Source organism: Lampetra planeri, chromosome 53 (genome assembly GCF_965212315.1).
Source record: "Lampetra planeri chromosome 53, kcLamPlan1.2.h2, whole genome shotgun sequence".
Lineage (NCBI taxonomy): Eukaryota > Metazoa > Chordata > Hyperoartia > Petromyzontiformes > Petromyzontidae > Lampetra > Lampetra planeri.
The window spans coordinates 5,136,583-5,160,245 of record NC_136159.1 but is presented as its reverse complement, the minus strand read 5'-3'; the positions used below and the strand labels follow the sequence as shown (position 1 = coordinate 5,160,245).

Below are 23,663 nucleotides of genomic sequence, written 5' to 3'. Positions count from 1 at the left end.
CACATCGGGCCAAATCTCTCCGATTGCCCCCGGCCTCACGAAAATCTCGGAAGCTGAGCAGAGCTGAGACTGGAAAGTTTCTCGGATGGGCGACCGTCGGGAAAACAGGTGTTATAGGCTGCGGAACGCTCTGGTGGGAAGATCAGGGCCACACACACGCACACATTCGCTCCCCACCTTTGACCAACCCGCACTGACTGAGCATTGTGGAGGTTGACATACAGCAGTGGGTTGATTCAGGACCGTACGGTACAAGCACATGCACAGATGTGGTCTAGATGTCTTGTGACCCCCATTTAACTCTCTAACACTTAATTTACATTTGTTTAAGTATGGTGTATTTAAAACACGAATGAATACGCAAAGGAAACAACAAAAAAGCATGTCAGGGGTTCAATTAATTGTGGGTCACAGGACTTCTGAAACACCGCGTACACAACGCCGCTTTGCAGCCAGGAGATAAGAAGGACACATCCATTCATCTGACCGTTCGGCGACATTCCTCCAAGTTCAAACGAAAACGACACAAATGTAAAATGTAACTACCACTGCCTTTGTACGGTCAGAGTCATGGTGTAGGGTGGGAGGGGCGAGTTTAGATCGATGGACAGGAAGAGGAGCAACGCCTCTTAGAGGACACGCGCGCGGGTTAATGGCACCATCGAAACTGTCAAAAAAAAAGTCACCGCGGGCTTGGACCGGACGAGGTGGCGAGAAGCCAAATACCCCGCCTGGTATACAGGAGGGCCCATGGGTTCGATCCCGTGCCCATGACGGTGCCTGATTATTTGGAGTCTTGCACGTTCTCTCTCCCTGCGGTTTTTCCCCTCCAAAAATTTTTAATAGACATCGTGCGTTTAAAATATTTTTTCCACGTGATGAGCCACTTTTGTTGAGCTATCATTTGTGATTGCGACGTTGCTTCTGAAAAAGCGCTGTATTGCTCAGTGTGGCCATACCTATGTAAAATAATATGAAACAAATAGTTGACTATTCTTGGTTCTTTCGGTAAAGTCACGTAGAAGGGAAATAATACAATAATATAAATATAAAACAATAACAATTATCACGACCCATCTTCTTGGTTCTTTCGGTAAAGTCACGCAGAAGGGAAATAATAAAATAATAAAAATAAAAGATCATAAAATACAATTCGTGAAAATGACATGATTTTACCGAAAGAACCAAGAAGATGAATCTCTGCAGTCACGAAAGCTTTAAACCGAAAAATTATCACGACGTTTCTACTGCAACACAAGCAATCATCATCAGGTGTGAAATCCACAGCAAGAAAAATTGTTGAATAGTTTAGCTTAAGACCCTTCCCCAAGCCGGTGCCATGTCGTAATCTACCTACCAGCTGGATACAAACTTTTTCCATCGCTCCATCTCCTTGGTGGACGTGCTTTCAGATTTGTTCCGCTTATGGGGACACGATGGTCGATTGGCCAAGAACAATGAAGGAGCTGCAGCCGAAAGGAATGGAACGCGTCCGAGAGGACGTGTACCAGGGAGACGGAGCGATGAAATCGGCACCTCGTGTGCAGACCACGTGCTGGGTGGATTATTACATCTGAGAATTGTGAGAGATGATTGCGGGTTTGGGGGAGGCCTTCATCTAGCAGTGGATTGACCATGGCTGATGATGATGTTGATGCTGATCATGGTGATATCATCTGGATATAGGGAAAGGGGCCGTCCATAAATGACGTCACGTGATTTTTGACGATTTTTGACTCCCTACCTTCGTCACACGGCGTCACAAAAAGTCAGACCCCCCTTCAAATATTACGTCACAAAGCTCTGCCCCCCCCCCCAAATAAAACGTGCTTCAAATCGCTTTAAACTATTGTCATTGTAGTGCGTATTTAATGTGCCGCTGCACTCTGATGTTGTAAGAGAAAACATTTCTAAAAAAAGTATATTTAATTAAGTAGAACGTGTTGTCTATATTTATTTAAAGTTGCGCATTTTGATGTGACGTCACATTTCTCAACCCCCCCCCCCTCGTCACACATCGTCACAAATGTCTGAACCCCCCCCCCTAGGTGCGTGACGTCATTTATGGACGGCCCCAAAGAGCTGCCTAACCTATGCGGTCTGTAGCTTGGTGGGATCCTCTATTACCGGGGTGGGTAACCAACATAACAAGAAGAGCCGTTTCTGTCAAACTTGGTAAATAAATAAGCTCGATGTTTCAAGTTCAAGTTCATTTATTAGGTATAGCCCTGTGAGCCATTCGGCTCTTGAATCGGGTGCAACCGCAACAAACAAAAAACAAAAACATGAACAAAAAACATCTTAAAGTGAATATGTGACTAAGTGCAAACAGAAAATCCAAGAAAAGACAGCAAAATATTGCAGAAAAAAATCACCGTACACCAACGCTGTGTGCAAATATCCCAGTGGGATGCAAGTCAAACAACAACAACAACAACAACAAGAGCCGCAGTGCATTGTGGTGGTGAATACGAGACGGAGGCGGTCCCCTAATAAACAACGTCACGAGGCCGTCACTTAAAGAGTCGCATGCGGCTCCGGAACCTCACAGAGGAGAGGCTCCTTTAATTGATTGGCCTCTCCCAGCTTGTGTTTGCAGATTCTCGACCCCTCACCCTCCCCCCAAAAAAACTCCAGAGCTCCTCCTGTAACCTCACTCTGGAGTTTTACAAATGTCACTCGTCTCTTGAGCGGTCGCATCGGAGCACTCCTGCTAATTGTTTGGCGTTTCCTTTTCATTTTGAATGGCCTCGTTTAAATAAATAATAAACCGACAAATAAATATAATCTATTCCAAGAATATACAAGCCCGGGTTTAATTCATGTCTGCCAAATTTTTTTGAGGTTATACATTATTCTGATAACAACAACAACAAAACCAGCTGCCACCATTAGTACATCAAACTGCACGGTTACATCAATTGTAAATTGAGGTTCAGGGTGTTCGGGAACAACAAACAAACAACAAGCAAACAACAATGTGGACGTCAAGGTCGCTTGCCAGGGACATTGGCGTGTCAGGCACGATCGCTCAGAATCCTCCGGACAAGTCTGGCGGAGGAGGAGGAGGGTTATCGATCTTGCGAATCAACAGATGCGTCGCCCATGGATTACAATCCCTTGCTGCCACGCACTGCCACGACGCTGTGAGCTCATGTTCGACGCAATCCATCACACGCGCTGTGCGGACTGACCACTCTTGCCGAACACTGCGCTATGGACTTCTGCTTCCACCCGGCATGTCCCCAGCTTACGCGCGCGAGCTGGGTTCATGAGATTGCATCAAATATTTGAAGCTTTCGTGACTGCAAGGATTCATATGCTTAGGTTTTTTCGGTAAAGTCACGTAGGTAAACAATTAAAATTAAAATTAACAAAAGTAAAATAAAATAAAAAAATCACGACGTTTCAGAGGCAACACAAGCTTCCTATAGCTGTACAGCTATCGAGCTGTGACGGTTCCACCTGAAGAGCTATCGTGCTGTGACGGTTCCACCTGAAGACGGAAGCTTGTGTTGCCTCCGAAACGTCGTGATTTTTATTTTATTTTTTATTTTACTTTGATTAATTTAATTTTTTTACCTACGTGACTTTACCGAAAAAACGTAAGAATATGAATATTTCATCAAAGGACGAAGTTCCACCGATATTCGACATTTCGAATCTGCTGTCCGGTTATATTTATTTCTTTAATTAAATCATGGATTAATTCCATTTACGGGGCAGTGTTGCTGCCGCAGTGCAATGATCAGCACCCTTAACCTGCGATCCAGAGGTTCACTGGTTCGATTCCATCTCCACCGATGCAACATTTCTTACATCCCCCCTCCCAACTCACCACCGCCTCTACCCACCCATCATCATACACTGGTGTTGCTCTGTGATTGGAGGGTCGTGTGTGGTGGGGTAAACCGTGGGCACCCCCGACCCTTCCGTAAGACGGCATGCCAGCGTGGAAGAGTGGGCAGAATTACCTTTTGGATGTGGCTCCTGCAGCGCAAAGCCGTTCCACTCCAGCGGTACTCTGCAAGCTGCCCTGCCCGCCACCGTTCATTGGGCTCGCTGTACATAGCAACTCGCTACGCACGTCGAGGGCGCATACACAAAAGACACGAGACTCGCGCTTGATTGACACAGAGAGAGTAGAGAGAGAGAGAGAACGTGCCGTGTGTGGAACGCACGCGAATGCACAATGCACTGCTGCCGTGCTTAGAGTCATGGACCGTGACTAAGGTTTATTTTTTTCTATCGTTGCAAAGAGGAGTCATTTGTTTAGCAATTGAATTATCTCGATGTGTCCCTCTCGAAAAAAATGTAAAAGGGTATTTTTAATACTTGTCACTTCTAACCAGAACGTCCTCATCAAGGGACTATTTTTTTTGCCAATATCACTGTATGAAAAATAAGATTAGGGTTTACTCTCTCTTTATACTGTTCGTCTTTTGGCGTTCTCTGGCCTGACACTGGTGAGAGCAGGTCATAAACGAGGTTACCGCTAGCGTAGGTCAATCGGTTTCAAAGATATTGCGTATGTTATCAGAGCATGTTTGTTTGTATGTTTTGTCACAAGTACGCGTGGTTAATGCAGATTTGATGGCTTGCAAAAAGGTATCTAGTTGGTGTTAGAACATCTTAACAGGAATGTCCTTGTTCACCTTGTCGAAAAGTTTCGCGGAATCTCACGATTCCTTGAGCAAATGATTTTGCCCTGAAATGTTTGTTGGACGAATTGTTTCTACGTTGGGAAGCTGCTTGGAGATATGCACTTTTAAATCTAGATACAAAACTCATTTCTTTAGAAATGCTGTTGTCCTTTCCCCTGCAACTCCGGTTAGCATGGTCGGCTACGTACGTTGCGAATGAAGTTCAACACACAACAACAACAACAACCGCCATTCGCCACTAAGTGGCGGTGACGTCACCACGACGCTTGTGCCAGGTCATGTGCACCTTGAGGCCACGTGAAGTGTCGAACGCCCGCTGGCAGGAGGTCACATACACACACGTGCGGTGCATCTGTCCGTCCGTCCACAGTAGGAGGTAGGGGAGCGCGTACGCCACGATTACTCCCGCGAAGGTGATCCAACGTGAACCCAAAATGTGGCAAAGAGCTTTGCCGCTATTAGGGGCCGGCTCTCTGAAACACTGGCACAATTCATCAGCGCGTTGCCCAAACACTTTGAGACACGAACCAGAAAAAGGTAACTACGGGGACAACTCGACTTTCGAACATTCGACGTACGAACCTTTAGAGATACGAACAAACCTGTCCGTACATGCATTGTGCCTGTTCGGATCAAGAGTCGTGAGTTCAACCGTCGCGGAATAGATGGCGGTGGTGGCATCTACATCTGCAGAACATCAAGTGTCAGTGACATCTACTTCTACACGAGATTATACAACTTTTAAAGCCATTCCCCGTGTTTAGTGTATACGTCGTACAACATGTTTGGAATCGACAGGGGCAAAGTCGGACTTGCGAACAAGTCGACTTTCGAAGAAACCTCTGGAACCTAACTCGTTCGTAAATAGAGGAGTCCCTGTACAGACATTTGCAAATATGCCAATGCTTTTGCTTGCCCTGACATCTATCCGTCGGCTTCCGTTTCAATAACCCAAACACTTCCGAAGACGCGATGGAGGGGCCCGGAGTCATCAGAGAACAAAAAGGCCATTCCTGGGAGAGGGAGCAGCACTCAATCACGCCGCTGATTAGGCTAACAACCCACTGCCTGCTGTAATTCCTTCTCCCGGGCATCGCCTCTTTCCCCCCACGCTCCATCAATCTCTGGACTTGCTGTCGCCCCAATTAGACGAGTGGTGTGGTGCCGTTTGCGGCTTGACAGCGCACGTCACAATTTAGCAAATGTTCCGTGGCTGCATGAAGTGCAAATCGCTGGGCTGCGTGGAAAGTTTAATTCAAAGAATCCGTGCAATAAAAATTACACGTTGTCGACATGCGGCAATCTTCCGCTTCGCGTTGTCCCATCGATGGAGGGTGGTGGGGGGGACGAAGCCGTACTCAAGCACTGCCCCAAACTATCTGTATCTCTTTAAATTTCCCCCCCTTCCAACCCAGTTTAAATAGACGCTCCAAGCGTGGTGGTGTTTTCTTTTAGACGCTGTCGCCTCGACAGACCTCCTGTCTTCACCTGAGGACGGCTACTTGTGTTATGGCCGAAACGTCGTGAGAATTATTTTATTATGTTTTATTTTTATTATTTTATTACTTCCATTCTACGTGACTTTACCGAAAGAACCAAGAAGATGTATCTGTATCTCCACTCCGCCAGCTTGCCACCAGGCAGCGCTCAATTCCGTGGCCTGGGCAAGACGCACCTGCTCAGACTCGCCTTCCCCGTAACATCAAAAGAGTAAAGAAAAGCAATTACTTAACTCTTAATTTTGGAGCTTTCGTGACTGCAGGAATTATTCTTTGGTTCTTTCGGTTAAGTCACGTCTAAAGATAAAATAATAAATTAAATAATAGCATATTACGACGTTCCGACCTCTCTCTTTGTGCCGATATGTGTCCTCGACGAAACGACCTCTCTCTTTGTGCCGATATGTGTCCTCTCTCTGTGTGTCCTTGTGATGTCTGTCTGCTTGTATGTCTGTCTATAGTTTTCTAGTTAGATTTTTGTTGCTATTTCTTTTATGCCTGATGATGATTGCTTGTGTTGCAATCGAAACGTCGTAATATGCTATTATTTAATTTATTATTTTATCTTTAGACGTGACTTAACCGAAAGAACCAAAGAATAATGACTTAACTTTTCACTTTTCATTTCTTCTATCGACTAACTCACCTCTCCCGTGCGTACTCCGTTACGCGCCGATGCCCTTTAACCTGCGCGCGGTTGCAGATTTATCTTTGTTCTCGGGCCACGTTCGCCGCTGAGCTCTTGACGGACTTTATTTTATCATTCTTGTTTGCTCCGTGCGCCGCCCCCCCCCCCACCACCGTTCCCGTTCCGCTGCAATGTGCACCCATGCCTCCTTTAATCGAGGGCGATATTGCCACGTAAGACAAAGAGTCATTGATTGACATCGCCCCTCGATCTCGGCTCACTCCGTCTCGTCTCCGATCCCGTCCTCTAGCTCCCTCCACGTGTCTCGCGTCCGTCTGTTTTACTTTCCGTCCCATGTAGCTCGTTAATCCGTCTTCAGGCGCTCTCCTCTCGTCTCGTCACTTGCCTTGCCGATCAAAGCCCTCTCATTGACAAGTTCGATCTGCCGTTGTATATATATTCCGTTTTTTTTTATCTCGTTGATTTTTGTTTTCTTTCTTGCACTCTCTCTCTCTCGCCCTCTCTTCTCTCCTCCATCTCACAGTCACGTTTTACAATTTCGCCCGATGCTTGCCGGTGTGCTGTAATCACCGGCGAAGCGTCAACGTGCTCAAATTGTAAATGTCGGTGCGGGTTTTTGCTCTGTAACGCAAAAAACCGGTGCTGCTGATTTAGTGACAAATTGGCAGGTTCCGCACACGTGGCAAACCCTTGCTGATTGGCTGTTTGGGGTGGAGGTGGGTTTAACGACAAATTCACGTTGACGCGCGATCGAACTAAAAGAAATACGTAACTTTGTCACGGGATGAAGATGTTTCTCTAAGGAATGTTTTTATTTATTTATTGCAGCAGGTGATGTGCCAGATGTTTGCCAGCAGTGCGCCGTACGTGCCGAACCACTGACGACTTCACTTAGTCCTCTGTATCACAGCACACACTCTAGGAGCACGCTTTTAATTTGTACCACGAATAGTATTTGTCATATGTCGGGGCAGACCGCAACTTGAGTACATCACTGAAACTGCGCACACTGAAATGCTACATCTGGTCAATTTTGCTGTACGGAGTTGAGACGTGGACACTGACAACAACAGCAACAAAAAGGCTCGAAGCTTTCGAGATGTGGCTGTATCGAAGAATGCTGAAAATCCCATGGACAGCCAAAACCACCAATACACAAGTTCTGCAAGATATGGGCACTGACAGGCAACTGCTGAAGACCATCATTAGCAGGAAGTGTTACTACCTAGGCCACATTGCCCGAAACGACCACAAATACCAGCTATTAAAGCTAATCCTGGAAGGAAAAATCGAAGGGAAAAAACGACCAGGACGGCCAAAAACGACATGGCTCAGTAACATCAAAACATGGCTACAATTAACAACAGCACAAACTCTACACGCCGTGCTAGACCGGGACCAATATCATCGTGAAGTCGCACACGCCGTTAGGCAGCACTAAAGAAGAAGAAGATATGTCGGGGCAATTTAAAATAAACATTCACGGAGCTAGGAGTGAGTCAAATTCCATGACGCGGTAAATTTCTGTTTTACCTTAACAGTCAAAAGCTTTTTTCTGCGTGAAAATAAAATATGATTCGAGTCCATTAACCTATTGGCCTGTTTCACCTTCTTAACAGCCTAATTTGTGGTCATTCCATCGCACTTTCTCTGATGTCGGGCGCTTAGGCATTTACTGTCGCCCGCCTCATCCCCGCTGTGCCTCCTTTGCTGTTCTCGTCACTTTTTTGACGTTTATCTGATTCGCAATGTTTAGCGGGTTATCTATTTATTTATTCAGTCCGCTTGTGACGCATTGCCGCACACTATTGGCTCCTCGGCTCTCGTAGACAGAGAGAGGACGACTCGGAGACGTGACCAGGAGGAGGAACCACAGAGAAGGCAGCGGCCACACGGTGATGAGCCAGCGCCTATCAGCAATTGCCCGAGTTCTGCGGTCCTCTACGTACTAAGATTTGTTTTCAGCCTATCACTGAGTGCGTTATTCGCGTGAGAAGAAAGCGGAGCACCTGGAGAAAACCCCACGTGTGTGAAAGGTGAAAGGGGGAAACGCTTTATCCCATACAGATGTAAACAAGGGGGGGGGGGGGGGGGTGTCTGCATTTTCCTCTAATGCTTTGACCACAACGCCCAATGAAATGTGCGCGAAAGACACTTTTTTTTAAATACAATTATTCGCACTATTTGATTAAGCGGGCAAACTGCAAACCGGTTTTGACCTGTGAACTCGCTTCAATCTTCCGAGGTTTTTTCGTGCAATCGTTGGTGACCCGACCCAGAGACCATTCCCTCGTTCCACCTAAACTCGATACTCGTTCTCTCAACAGCAGCGTCGGCTCGCTACACGTGTTGTGCGTACGTACGTTGAACTTCCTTCGCGCCGTACGTAGCCAACCGTGCCCAATCGCGGGCGCGGGAGTCGGAGTGCACGTGCTGTGTGTGAAAGAGATGCCGTGCGGTTTTACCGTTGTGTTGAGCCTTCAATCATCTGTACCCTATGAGTGCATTTCGCCGCTAAGGGTTTGCGGCGGCTATTTAGAGGAAACATCTCATTATAGCCCGTCCACCCGGGTCACCTCTTAATGTAGCCACTCTCTTTGTTATAAATCAATCGGTCCGCGTATCGATTGATACGTCATACACAGCATAATCAATTTCAATATCTCCATTCATCCCCAGATAATGAATATCCCAAATCTATTCCCTAAAGGGGACAAATTTTACGTTAATAAATTAACGCCTTCGTACCCGGACCATCGTTTGTCCGGGGGGTGTGTGGGGGGGAGTCAATGAAATAGTTTGCAATTTCTGAATGGGTCAAAAGTGAAATTTCGATTTAAAGCTTTCGTGACTGCAGGGATTCATCTTCTTGGTTCTTTCGGTAAAGTCACGTAGAAGGGAAGTAATCAAATAATAAAAATAAAACAGCCGTCCTCAGGTGAAGACCAGGTCTGTCGAGGCGACTCGACATACCTGGTTTCACCTGAGGACGGCTGCTTGCGTTGTGGCCGAAACGTCGTGAGAATTATTTTATTATGTTTTATTTTTATTATTTTATTACTTCCCTTCTACGCGACTTTACCGAAAGAACCAAGAAGGGTCAAAAGTGGTTATCCTGCGACAGCAACGTGCAATGTCCACCACAGGCGATGAGCTCCGATGCCTCAACGTGGCTTATTTGAGCGTTAAATCGCCGTGACACATTTGTTTGACTGTTACACAACGCTACGGGAGGGGGGGGGCATAACTGACCGTCGATTATCCGCCCCGATCGTGTGATCGCCCACTGCGAGTGTAGCCATTGTGGATGATTTTACATTAAAAAAAATTGCTTTCACGGGTTAGAAAGCCAAAGCTCCGAGCCGTTAAACAAGAATGGCCCCGTTCGTTTATTTCCTCGCAGGGGCTTTTACACCGTTGCATTTCACGGTGGGCATAACGAAATGCGCAACCGAGAATCAGAGGCAAGCGATAACGGCGTGCCCCTAAGAGCAGAGGAGGGATCGGCAACCACAATAACAAGGAGAGAGGGATTTTGACTTAAAACTTTCCCCTGTTCCTGATGACGGCCGCTTGTGTTGCGATCGAAACGTCGTTATATTTTTATTATTTTGTATTCATTTTGTTTTCATTTTTTGTATTATTATAAAAAAATGTATCTACATGACTTTACCGAAACAACCATAGAATAAGAAGATGAATCTTTTTTTAGCGAATTCGGTTAAAAAAGATAACCCCCCCTCCCCTATGAATATTTCGAGAGTTGCACGGCATGCGAATGCAAGACAGTCCTTGATGCTAAACGTCAAACCATGCGATTCGTAACCCCCCTCTTTGGAGAACAGCACGCGCGTAATGATTTGTAAAGCCGCATTACAAATATTTGTTCGGCTTTTAGACATTCACCGCTAATCGAAAATGATCGTCGTGCCGCCGGAAGTCATGAAGCAGCTCTTTAAAAAGATCCAGAGCCTGCGGATTTTTCGATCGCCCTTGGCCACTTCGAGAGGCTCGTGGGAGAGACGTTCACAGACAAAGCCGCGTGACGTCAACGGGACACTCATCGCTTCCTCAGTGACGACGACGAAGACGATGAAGACGACGACGCGCCCTGAGCAACGAGTTCCACGGAAACGCCGCAGTGGTGAGGTCAAAGATTGGCCCCACTTAAGCCCATCAGAGCCATTTTCGCAAATCTGTTCTGCGATGCTCTCTTACTTACCCCCCCCCCCCCAGCCCCCCCCGCCCTCACCTCTCACTCTTGGTTCTGTTGATAATGATGTTCACAATGTATGGATTAAGGTTTTTCACGGCTCGCTGTGTGATAAATGCTCTTAAAAGCTGCTCTTTTGGAATAGCCTTGGCGAGCGGTCGCTTTCTTTTTCTTCTTCGTCGCGATTTTTTTGACAGCACGAAGACGCCTCCAATGTGGGAGGCAGCTACTGCCTGAATATGCCTCCAACGTGGAAGGCGAAACGTCGTAATTGACCACGGAGGAGCGCTCGCCACGGCCATCTCGGTGATGCTCAAGAAGCACACAAATGACACGCACAACTGCGACAATGTAAACACGGATCCATTCATGCATTGCGAATGTTGCATCGACATCTGTGTATCTCCTTTGTCCATTATATAGGGGTGGGGGTTTTTTGGGTTAGATCGCGTACATTTTAAGTGTCGCTTGAAAAACCGAAACAGGAGGAGGATTTATTCACAATTCTGACTGTCGCCTGATGATGCTGGTTGTGATTGCCGGAATTGTAAATGGTGTGGGTTTACTCTACAACACACTAGTGTGCTGAACTAGTAACTAATTGGAATTGGCATGCTTTGTTCACGTGACAAACCTTACTTATTGGCTGTGTCGGGTGGTGGCGGAGTTAACGACACATTTACACGATCTGACCAAAAACAACCTCTACTGTGGATAATATTTGTAGCGAAAGGCTACCACGTGTTAATCCCTTTTGTTTGTGTCGGTCGTGCTACAAACTGCAGAAATCACATTGCTGGCACAATTACAATTTTTGCTTCCAATTATATGCATTAACATTTTGTTATCATTGTGTGGAACATTTATTCATTTATTTATTTACCACTGGCTTGTTTCCAACACAGTACAATTAATTGCCAGGTCACCGTCGAGTGCACAACGCTTCCTTGTTTTCTTGTTTTTGTTTTAACTGTCAAACCATCAACAGGGATTTGTGTATAAACAACAACAACAATAATAACAACAACAACAGGAAACATTAATAAACACACACAGCCACAAGGCCCATGTGCATTGCGTGGAATGTTTGACCAAATTCAGTCTTGAGTGAGGCTTTCCGCGATATAAGATTAACGTTACAAATAAATCACCCTATTAAAATGAATTGCCACCATAGCGCTTATGTATCATTTCTGCATCGGCAATCTGTCTTCCGGCAGAACGCATTTGGGTGGGAGATACTGCCGTGGTGGAATGGTCAGTGATGACCTCTGGTCATCGGTTCGATTCGATCTACCGGCATGCCACGACCGTGAGATGTTAGCTACCTAGCTAGGTATACAGGAGGTCATCGGTTCGATCCCGACTCTGACGCCTGCTGTATTTGGCATGCTCTCCCCGTGGTTGCGTGGATTTTTCGCCGGGTCCTCCGGTTTATCCCTCCACATTTATAAACACACTTGGAGAGTCTCTGGCTGCTAGACGTTTTCGCACGACAAGCCTCCTCGTTGCGCTTTCATTTGTGGCCAGGCAGCTTCTGAAAAGGATCTCTACAGCTCAGTGGGCCTTACCTGGTAAAATAATAGCGAAGTTCATCGTTTTCTTTTAAAGGGACAAGCTGTTAAATCCTCCGCCGAAACTCTGTCCAACCAAGCGGTGTAAATGTGTTCGCGGCGGGTATTCGATCGCGTGTGGTGGGTCAAAGTGTGGGAACTCCCACCTCTTCAACGGGGCATCGCCGGCGTGTGAGAGGAGGCCAAGTTAGCCTTTAAAGGGGCTCTCTTTAGAGCTCCCTTTGCGGATAGCCCTTGTTTGTGATATGTAGTGATGCTAAGACTAAACAATATTTTTTTGTTTAGCAAGGTAAAGGTCACTCTTTTTCAGAAGCGACCTGGCCACACATAATACATCGACGAACATGGCTTCTCGTGTCGAAATGTATCGCAGCCAAATATTCTAAACGCATATTTCGACTTGAGGAGGGAAAAACCGGAGGATCCGGAGAAAAATCCACGGGGAAAGAGAGAGAAACACGCAAACTCCAAATATACAGCAGCAGGCGTCAGGGTCGAGATCGAACCCAGGAACCTTTTGCATACCAGGCGAGGTAATTAACATCTCCTAGCCACCGTGATGATGATGACGAGAGAGAGAGACACGCAAACTCTAAATATACAGCAGGCGTCAGGATCAGGATCGAACCCACGACCTCCTGTATACCACGCGAGGTAGTTAACATCTCGCCACCGTGATGATGATAATGAGAGACACGCAAACTCCAAATATACAGCAGGCGTCAGGATCTAGATCCAACCCACGACCTTCTGTATACCAGGCGAGGTAGTTAACATCTCCTAGCCACCGTGATGATGATGATGATGATGAGAGAGACACAAACTCCAAATATACAGCAGCAGGCGTCAGGATTGGGATTGAACCCACGACCTCCTGTATACCAGGCGAGGTAGTTAACATCTCCTAGCCACCGTGATGATGATGATGATGAGAGAGACACAAACTCCAAATACACAGCAGCAGGCGTCAGGATTGGGATTGAACCCACGACCTCCTGTATACCAGGCGAGGTAGTTAACATCTCGCCACCTGGTGCCTCACCATTTAATCAGACTAACGCTGGGCTTGTTTGGACTTCTTATCAACACGGCGTGGCCCTTGACACAAATATCGATAGCAGCTTCCCCCTTATTTAATGCCAGGCGAGGCGAGCCGGCAATAATGTGATGAAGCGGCCAATTCTTGCAGATGAGACACAAGACAACTTTTAACAACCGGTCCACGGATTGATTGCCCGCTCTCGCAACAACTGCAGGGACCCGGAGTATATATGTAATGAAGGTCGTGGAAGCGACTTCTGGAATCCGGTCTTTATTTGTCTTCCGTTCACAACACTCCCATCTTACTCCTTCACGCTGCTGACAGACAGCGTCAGAGGGATAGAGAGAGAGAGAGAGAAACGCGCGGCCACGTGGCAGCCTGGACCCCGCTCCAGCGTGACCTCACCCTCCGTTCGTTCCAGATCTGACCACGTGTTGTTCGTCTCCACCCCTTTTAATACCCGGGTCACGTGGTACCTTTCCACCAATCCTGGTTAACCTCTATGGAATCTTCTAGACTCCATCGTACGCTCCCGGGACCACGCCCCTGACTCGTCCCCCCATTGGCTGTGGCTAAAGCCAGCAGAACCAATCATCTACTTACAGCTGTCACCTTGCCATTACGTCAGGACCACGCCCCTAACTCGTCCCCCCATTGGCTGTGGCTAAAGCCAGCAGAACCAATCATCTACTCACAGCTGTCACCTTCCCATTACGTCAGGACCACGCCCCTAACTCGTCCCCCCATTGGCTGTGGCTAAAGCCAGCAGAACCAATCATCTACTCACAGCTGTCACCTTGCCATTACGTCAGGGTCACGCCCCTAGACTTCCCCCCATTGGCTATGGGCCAGGACCGGCAGAGCCAATCATCGTAACGAGGTGTGATCCATCAGCAACTCGGATATATCCTCACATTACATATATAAAAAAAACACGTGGCGGATGGACACTCTGGTTTACAAAAATGGATTCAAGAGAAACCCCCCCTTTGCCGTACGGTGACCTCTTTATTCTTTGGTTCTTTCGGTAAAGTCACGTATAAAGATAAAATAATAAATTAAATAATAGCATACGACGTCTCGATTGCAACACAAGCAATCATCATCAGGTATAAATGAAATAGCAACAAAACATCTAACCAGAAAACTATAGACAGACATATAAGCAGACAGATATCTCTCTATGTATCTTGGCCGACAGCTGGTCAACAACTGGTCAACAAAAAAAAAATTCTGGCCTGGACTTTTGCAGCTCTTTTAGACTAATTTCAGGGTGCTGATTCCAAATCTGATCTCAGATTTGCTCTATCACATCTCATTTTATGCTATCGGCATACCCCATTTTCATTGATTTTACCCGAAATTAACTCTGTCACTTATGATGGCAAGTTGTTGCGAGTCAGTGACGGCTTTAGTGTTAAAATATGGTGCTGTATTTTTAGGATAGTGTGTTTATAATATCATTTTATGTAGATATCCACATTTATTTAATATTTTTCTTCCGCAGTTTTTATTGAAAATGCAATATTTGATATCTCAAAAACCTGATGTGATAGATTTGGAATCAGCACCCCAAAATTACATTAATACCGTTGGAATACCTTATGCCAGAAAAAGTGTGTTGACCAGTGTTATTTATCCGCACGCTTGCCCCCACCTCCCACGACCCCGCATGGGGGAGGAGGAGAGGGAGGGGGGGCTTGATGTTAAAAGGTGGCCGCAGGTTCATAGCGTCGGTGCGCCAATCGCAGCATTGCAGTTTCTTTGGGTAAATGCATTTGTACTAATAGCAGTATACGTGTTTTGTATGGCTTCATGCTGTGGTAGTAGATGCATTTCAAAACAGAAATGTGTGGGGGGTCGGAGGTATTGGTCTACAGGGACGGGCGATGACGACAATGATGACAGCGATATTGACGTGAAGGGAATTCACTGGCGATGCTGCTGCTACAACACATTCGTCAATAACAACACTCTGAACTTAAATTTCGATTTAAAGCTTTCGTGACTGCAGGGATTCATCTTCTTGGTTCTTTCAGTAAAGTCACGTAGAAGGGAAATAATAAAATAATAAAAATAAAACATAATATTATTGTTTTATTTTTATTATTAAAATAAAACATAATATTATTATGTTTTATTTTATTATTTTATTATAAACATAATTTATTATGTTTTATTTTTATTATTTTATTATTATTAAAAATAAAACATAATATTATTATGTTTTATTTTTATTATTATTAAAAATAAAACATAATATTATTATGTTTTATTTTTATTATTAAAATAAAACATAATATTATTACGTTTTATTTTATTATTTTATTATAAACATAATTTATTATGTTTTATTTTTATTATTTTCTTATTTTCCTTCTACGTGACTTTACCGAAAGAAACAAGAAGACTCTGAACTTAATAGAAACAAATAGGTGACGTTTCGAGCAAAGGCCCCCTCTCAAAGGGCCTTTCTTGAATAGAAAGTCCCGTGAAGAAGGACCATTGGCCGAAACGTCTCCTATTATATACACATTTATATATTCATTCGAAGGCCACGGCGTTAATTCCGAACGCGTTGAGGTGTTGTTGTTGCTGCTGTTGTTGTTGTTATTTATTCCCACCCACAAATCGACACCGTCGCACCCTGTGCACTTGGCGCAATGCAATTCGACCCACGTGGCACTTGAATGTGCACGACCCCAGCGCTGATTTGAATGATTCTGCTGATGTTGACGTTGTTGTTGTTGCTGTTGTTGTTGGGTTTTTTCTTCATTTATTTTCCAAACACGGAGGGCGTTTTCATTCGCTCTTCTCCTCCTGATCTTTCTTTCTCTTTTTAAATCCTTTATATTAAGTTCACTTGCTTGCTTACTTGCTTGCTTGCTTGCGCGCTTACGACCGTGCAAATCTTTCGGTCGTTTTTTAACCCACATCGAGCTGACATTTTGCACACAGACTCGTTGTGCGTGACAATTTATTTTCGTGAAAAAATTTTCCCAAAATTGTACACTTTTTAGGAAAAAATAAATTATATTTAATTACCAATTGCTTAATGGTGGCAGGCAATCATCTGACCCATAGGTGGCAGCCATCTCAAGCCAGAGGACGAGAGGACTCTAGCCGCCACGCATATAAAGGATTTATAGTGAAAAACTTAGTTTTTACGGGTTAATTTTTTCATTCTCTCTCTCTCTCTCGCCTCACTTGAGGCGTGCTAACATGTTGAACTTACGTACTTATATATTTGTGGCACCAAAACCGATTTCCTTTTATGGATCACTTAAAAAATAATTCCTGTTTCAATCCCCTGTGCCTGGTGGCTAAGGCACAGATAAGCGCTTGGAACTTCTATGAGCAATACATCGCAGTGAGAGGATGATATATTCCATTAACTGGAGCAGTTGTATCATTCCGCTTTTTTTTCTCACTTTATTGCCTGGGAGAAATACAAAAAAATATTGGCCGTTCTGTATGCCAGGCGATCAAGTGGTGATGCTAGGCACAGGCAAAACTAAGCCGTGGTTGACGGGGTCCCAAGCAGCTAAAGGGGCCTCAGAGTAACATATAAAAACAAGTTTAATCAAATATTATCTCGAATTCAAATCCCAAAAACATAAAATGCCGATTAACATTAAAAAGCCAATTAAAATCTAGTCCCTTATCTTTTATTTACGTCTATTCTCTAGCATAACTTCATATTTGTATCTTGTGTACATCTCGATTAATTTCACTACATCTGTACCATCTGCATATCTATTCTCACATCTCACTCACCGCATCTCAATCTCGTGTCGATATCTCTTCAGCCATCTCACGAGGAGTTTACACATTGAAAGGAGGTGGGTCTTCAACAGTAATTTATTTTAACGACCCTCGGTGTGCCATCACCAACACTGATGTCTGAATGCGTGAAGTCCATTCCACAGGGGGAAACGTGACCAGCCCGGGTTTTACACATTTCCAATGTGCCAGCACCATCGCTCATGCCCGAATCCGTGAAGTTCATTCCGCGGTGGAAAATGTGCCCAGCCCGGGTTTTACATTATTTGTGATCCTCAGTGTGCCATCACCACCACTGACGCCGGAATACGCGAAGTCCATTCCGCAGCGAGAATTGTGACCATCCCGGAATTTAAAACAAATTCTCCTTAGGACCCTCAATGTGCCAGCACCACTGCTCAATCCTGAATATGTGAAGTCCATTCCGCAGGGGCTAATATAGCCAGCCCGGGTTTTACCTTATTTGTGATCCTCAATGTGCAAGCACCACCGCTCATGCCCGAATCCGTGAAGTCCATTCCGTAAGGGGGGGGGGGGGAAAGCCAGCCCGGGTTTTACCCTTGCGCCGTAGCATCCAGCGTGTGTTTAGGTATGTGCTGAATTCACGACACATTGCAATCATTTTCGTAGTTGTTGTTGAAATAGCGCTTTGAGCGCGGACAAAGGAGCGCTGACAGGCCACGCGCAGACGAAATCAGGGCCACGCGAGAACAATTCTCCACGCTCGCGTCTTCCTCGCCGTGAAGTGCGAAGCGCCGCGCGCGAGTGGCACACGTGCGCGCTCACCCGTGGAAGGTGCCGCGCGTGTTGCAGACCGATTTGTCAATACACTGCTGGATGAGTGCCCGTCTCCCCCCCCCCCCCTTTCCCCTACCTCACCTCCCTCCCTCAATGTGCAAGCGCCACCGCTCCCCTCCCCTCTCGTTTAGGCGGCATCTAAATTACAAGTCCCATTGCGCTCGCTAACCATCACACCACGACAGCTTCCCAATATGAAATTTGAGCAGATGGAAAAAAAATTCGAAACGTAGAGAGAAAGAGTCACGCAGAAAATATTGCTTCGCAACTGTGATGCTTATCGCGGTTGGCTACGTACGGCGGGAAAAAAGTTCAACATACATACGTACATACATGAGAGGTCTGTATAAGAATAAGTTTTACCACTTCTGGCAAAAAAAAACAGGTGTTAAGATGTTAAAACACTAAACAGAAACCTTTTGCAAGGAATCAGATCAACATTAACCACATATACTTGTGGTGAACATGCAAAAAAAAACATGCTCTGGTAGCATATGCATTAATTTTTTTTTTTATACAGCTGTCGTAGCTGTGACGGTTCCACCTGAAGACGGAAGCTTGTGTTGCCTCCGAAACGTCGTGATTTTTATTTTATTTTACTTTTATTAATTTTAATGTTTTACCTACGTGACTTTACCGAAAAAACCTAAGAATATAGCATATGCATTGTCTTTGAAACTGATTGGTCCACACCAGAGACAGCTTTCTTTAGAGCCTCGTCTCGAACCGTGTTAGACAAGAGGACGCCAAAAGGCGAACAGCACAATGACAATGCCACTATCAGGACATTGAGAGCTGGGGGGGGGGGGGGGGGGTCCCATGATGAGAGCTCTGGCACGCGTGATTGTGTTCTGGATGGTGAAGAACGCACAGAAGTGTTCCAGAAAGGGATGAGCACGCGGTTGGGCATTTTGAGAGACACTCACGCTTTGGATGCCACCGTGGTAGTGTCCACACGCACACACACATAAAAAACAAAGATCCCCCGTATAACCTTAATAGACTGTAGGGGCAAGTGCTGTTAGCGAGCACCTATGAAGGCCGGAACGGTACACTCGGGGGTGAGTGGCCAGCACCACGCCCGACCGCCTTTGTCTCCCCAGTGACGATGTTTACACACCGCACCAGGTATTCATTTAAGGCTGAGTCGACCTAGGGGAGGCCCAGGACCGGTTCAGATAATCGTCACTGGTGTTGGCCGTGAGCGGGAATCGAACCCGGGTCGCCAGGTTCATAGCGCAGCGCGCTAACCGCTACACTACCGCGTGCGGTGGCACTTGAAACACCTCCGATTAGCACGGTTGGATAGGTACGGTGCGAACGAAGTTCAACATACAGTATACACATATAACAAGCAATTGGTGCAAGCCAGTTTCTTGAATTGCCTCGCCTCTGAACCACCGTAGTTCGCAGAGGGGGGGGGGGTGGGGGGGTGGTCACGAATGGCGGGGTAAGATGTGGGTGCTTGCACCTCTCCAAAGACGTTTGACTCGCGTGGCAGAGTAGGCAAAAGTACACCCTGCAGTCTATAGAGCCTTTCTATGTCTCCCCCTTGTAGAGGCTCTTCCGACAGCAGTGGCGTGAGCGAGCAATTGCCTGGCTACGCCTTTATCAACAAAAAAAACTACTTCAGAAAGCGTTCCGACTACACACCAATCCATCCACTGTTGCTTAAAATTACCCCACTTTTAGCTAATCTAACAAATCGATGACCTCCGGTCGTGACCTCTGAATCCAGCCTAAATACCCAACTCAGATCAATGTCCTGACAATACTTCCAAGGGGGGGGGGGGGGGCGGGGGTTAACATTAAAAGTTCTGCACAGGTGGATACATCGATCCACTTGATTTACAGTGCAGAACTGCCACTTCCTGTCCACGTGGCGTCCCAGCGGGGTTTGGGGAGCTTGACAAATCTCAGCGTGATACACCAACCCCCTTCGTCTCCTTCGCGCTGGATCACAGGCGCGCGTGCACGGCCACATTTCGCTCCGCGCGCTGGCGGCTTCTGGGGAACGCAATTTCCGAAGAAGCTCCCAGGCACGTGGAGCGAAACGTCGGACACTGCGCCGGAAACAAGCGCGCGGTACGATCCGGAAAACACGCGACGCCCGAAATTTCGCACCGTATTCTGGGGGCCGCTTCTCGAGGAAGTGAATTCATCATCTTCAGGAACCGTTTAATTTCCCGAAGAACCTCCCGGCACTCGGAGCGAAACGTCGGGTATCACGCCGGCAACTGCGCGCAGTTTAACCCGACAACGCGTATGGGAGACGTCTTTCTCTGCGCGCGCTTTTTACGGTGGAGACCTTGCGGGGCCTCCGCGGAGTTGAGCACTTGGAGAGAAACGTCGGACAAGGCGCGCGCGGCGAGAGTTTCAGGCACTCCGGGAACCACGACCTTCCTCACCTGCGGGAGTGCGAGCACGGCGCTCAGAGCCCACGCCAGGCAGAGCGTCACGCGGCTGCGTCTCTTCGCCTGGCCGAACGCGAGCGGGTTGACCACGGCCGAGTAGCGGTCCAAGCTGATGACGGCCGTTACGAATGCGCTCGCGTACATCGCGAACAGCTTGAGGAACATGAGCAGGCGGCAGGCGGCGTCGCCGGCACGCCACTCCAGAGTGACGTTCCACGCGGCGTCCAGGGGCATCACGAGGAGAGTGAAGAGGAGGTCGGCCGCGCTCAGGTGGAGCATGAGCAGGCGGACGTGCGAACCGCGCTGGCGGCGACTTCGCGTTCGCCTGTCGAGGCACGCCGAGCGCAGCACCATGCCGTTGAGAGTCGCCGACGCGAGCAGCAGGATGAGCGTTACGCACACACGCACCCGGGCAGCGGCGCTGAACGTGGGCAGCAGGGGCAGCGGGTGAGGAGGAGGGTCCGTGAGATTCGAGCCCGGGACCGTGGTCATGTTCGGGTCGACGCCGCGCGGATCGGCGTCCGGGTGCGACGTGACGAGGGAGGTGCCCGGAGTGCACGGGGTTGCGCCGGGAGCGGACGAGAAGAAGGATGACGATGATGACGACGACGACGACGTGAAGTTACACGCGTGCGCTAGTAACTCCATCGCGAACAGAGGAGCGATGAGTTTGAGCAAGTCGCTCTAGGGGTGTGAGTCGCTCTGGGAATGCGATAAAGATATTTGCGCGCGCGCGCGCGCGTGTGTGTGATGTGACGAGGTGTTCGCTAGCAGCACTTGCCCCAACAGTCTACGTAGCCTAGAAAGAGGAGGGAAAGAGGTGAGGGGGACAGAGGGTGGAAGGGCGGGGGGAGGGGATGCTCTTTGTTGTCTGTGACGAACGACTGTGGGACGTATAATAAGAAGGACGTGTTTGCAAACTCCAGCGTCGTCAAGAGATGCGCTATCAATTTAAGACTGACTCTATGAGTCAAAATGACTCTGGACGATTATTAGAATTATTATTATTATATTAAGAATCTCATCACAAATCTCCCTTGGAAAGCTACACGCGGTTGGGTGCAGTCTTCTGAATGTTAATGATCGGGTTGTGTGAACTCGCTGACTACGCAAATTGTATTTTTGGACGGAGCGGATAGGAGCGCAACACGCAACACGCAAAAAAAAGAACGGGGATTTCAATTAGTGACGCTTCTCAGACGGGCACTAATCTCGCAATGACTTCTCTCTTAGCGGCGCGTCTCGACTTGAAGTTGACTTGCGACGATGATGATGATGCTGCTGCTGCTGCTCCTGCTGCTGATGATGATGATCATGCGAATCAGGGGAATCACATCACGCCGCGTGGATGTTGCAAGAAACAGCGCAAATGATATCCCACCCCCAGGCGTCCGCCTCCCCTCCCCTTCCCCTCTCTCTCTCTCTCTGCTTCGCTCCCCCTCTCGCCACATCGAGCCCCCCCTTTCGCTCATCCAATCCATGCTATGCTTACATTTGTAAAGGGAGGGGGGGTTACGGGGCGGAGGGGGGGGGCTACGGGTAGGTGGGGGCAGAGTCGCCATACGCTGTCATATACAATCAATTGGATGGATACGTGGTGAAGATAGAGAGATCATGCCTACTACCGTGTGCGGGTTTTCACAGCTGTGCTGCGGAGGGGCGCTCCGATGTGCGCGCGCGCGCGTGCGCTTTCGCGTTGATCTCCGCCGTGTTGGTCGACGCAGGTGTCCGACGTTTCGCTCCACGTAGCTGGAAGCTTCTTCGGGGAGTGAATTGAACACGATAATCGCCGTGGCGGAAAAGCGCATCGTCTGGCTCAGTTCAGCGGCTGGCGCCGAAGCTCCGAGCAGCTCGTGGAGCGAAACGTTGGACCTCGTGCCTAACAACAATAACACGTGGTACACGAAGCATGGAGGGATTGAGAGAAGCCATGCGTCTGCCGGTGATGCTGCTGCTGCTGCTGATGATGATCCTCGTATTCACGTTAGAGGAGGCAACACGTGTCTACTGAACGTGAAGTCATCCATTCATAAAAATGAGATGAACATGAAGGTATTTTTAAACTCGTGAATGTAATGGCGACATGACCAAACATTCGATCTAGCCGGGTCTCGAAAGCTAAACAGTGCCGAGTTCGGATGAGCAACCCCAATATATAACAGGTGCTGCAGGCTCCTGCGAGGCTACGTGGGTTGTGGCTGGCCTCCTTTGTTGTACTGGATTGCCTATGCTCCCCGCTTTCACCAATTCGCATTGACCAGCGTGGTGAGGTATGGTCAAATACGGTGACCCCACCCCACCCCTCCCCCACACGGCGTGGGCGAAGTTCATCATCCAACAGTGGAGTTAAACAAGGGCTCGAAATCGGCCCGAAGTATCGCTCGCGTTGAACCGATGCTGCTGAGATTGCGCACTGCCACGAGGCCGTGTGGCTAATTTAGATGTGTCAAATATAGTTTGTGTTTGGCATCTTACACGTAGTAGGCTTAGATCGCGTCTGCATAAATGTGTCGTGAAACCCGTCACCACCCGACACAGCCAATTAGTAAGGTTTGTCACGTGAGCAAACCATGGCAAATCGTTACTGGTTCTGTGTTTTGGAGAGTAAACTCACAACATGTACAATTCGAGTGCGACGTTTCGCCAGTAGCTACAACCAGCATCATATCAGAGTGTCGCCTGTCGCCTAATGATGCTGGTTGCAAATACTGGCGAAATCTCTATTATGGATAATATTGGTCGCAAAAGCTTGCGTGTTAAACTTTCACGACCAATATTATTATTCATAATTGCTGGGGGAGGGGGGGCGGGGGGGGGGGGTTGGGGGGGGGTCAGATCGCGTCAAATAAAAATGTGTGTCGTAAACCCCCCTTCCACCCGACGCAGTAAATAAATAAAATTGCCACGCGGTCAAACAAAACGTGGTCAATTTATTTCTGCATCCGTTGGAGGGCGACTGGGATGTACAGATGGAAATGCGCCTCGCAAATGTAAACAACAATAATTGTATCATTGCTGTTGTTATCA

The 23,663-nt window shown here is 47.4% G+C and overlaps 1 protein-coding gene across 1 annotated transcript in view; it reads right to left on the bottom strand.

Moving 5' to 3' along the window:
* The window catches only part of GNRHR (gonadotropin releasing hormone receptor), a 34,215-nt gene extending 12,931 nt beyond the window's left edge, over positions 1 to 21,284 (bottom strand). Inside the window, exon 1 of the mRNA XM_078617156.1 lies at positions 20,631 to 21,284. Coding sequence (XP_078473282.1) covers positions 20,631 to 21,284 — 654 coding nt within the window. The remainder of the gene's footprint in view (positions 1 to 20,630) is intronic.
* Between the last annotated feature and the right edge of the window lie 2,379 nt (positions 21,285 to 23,663).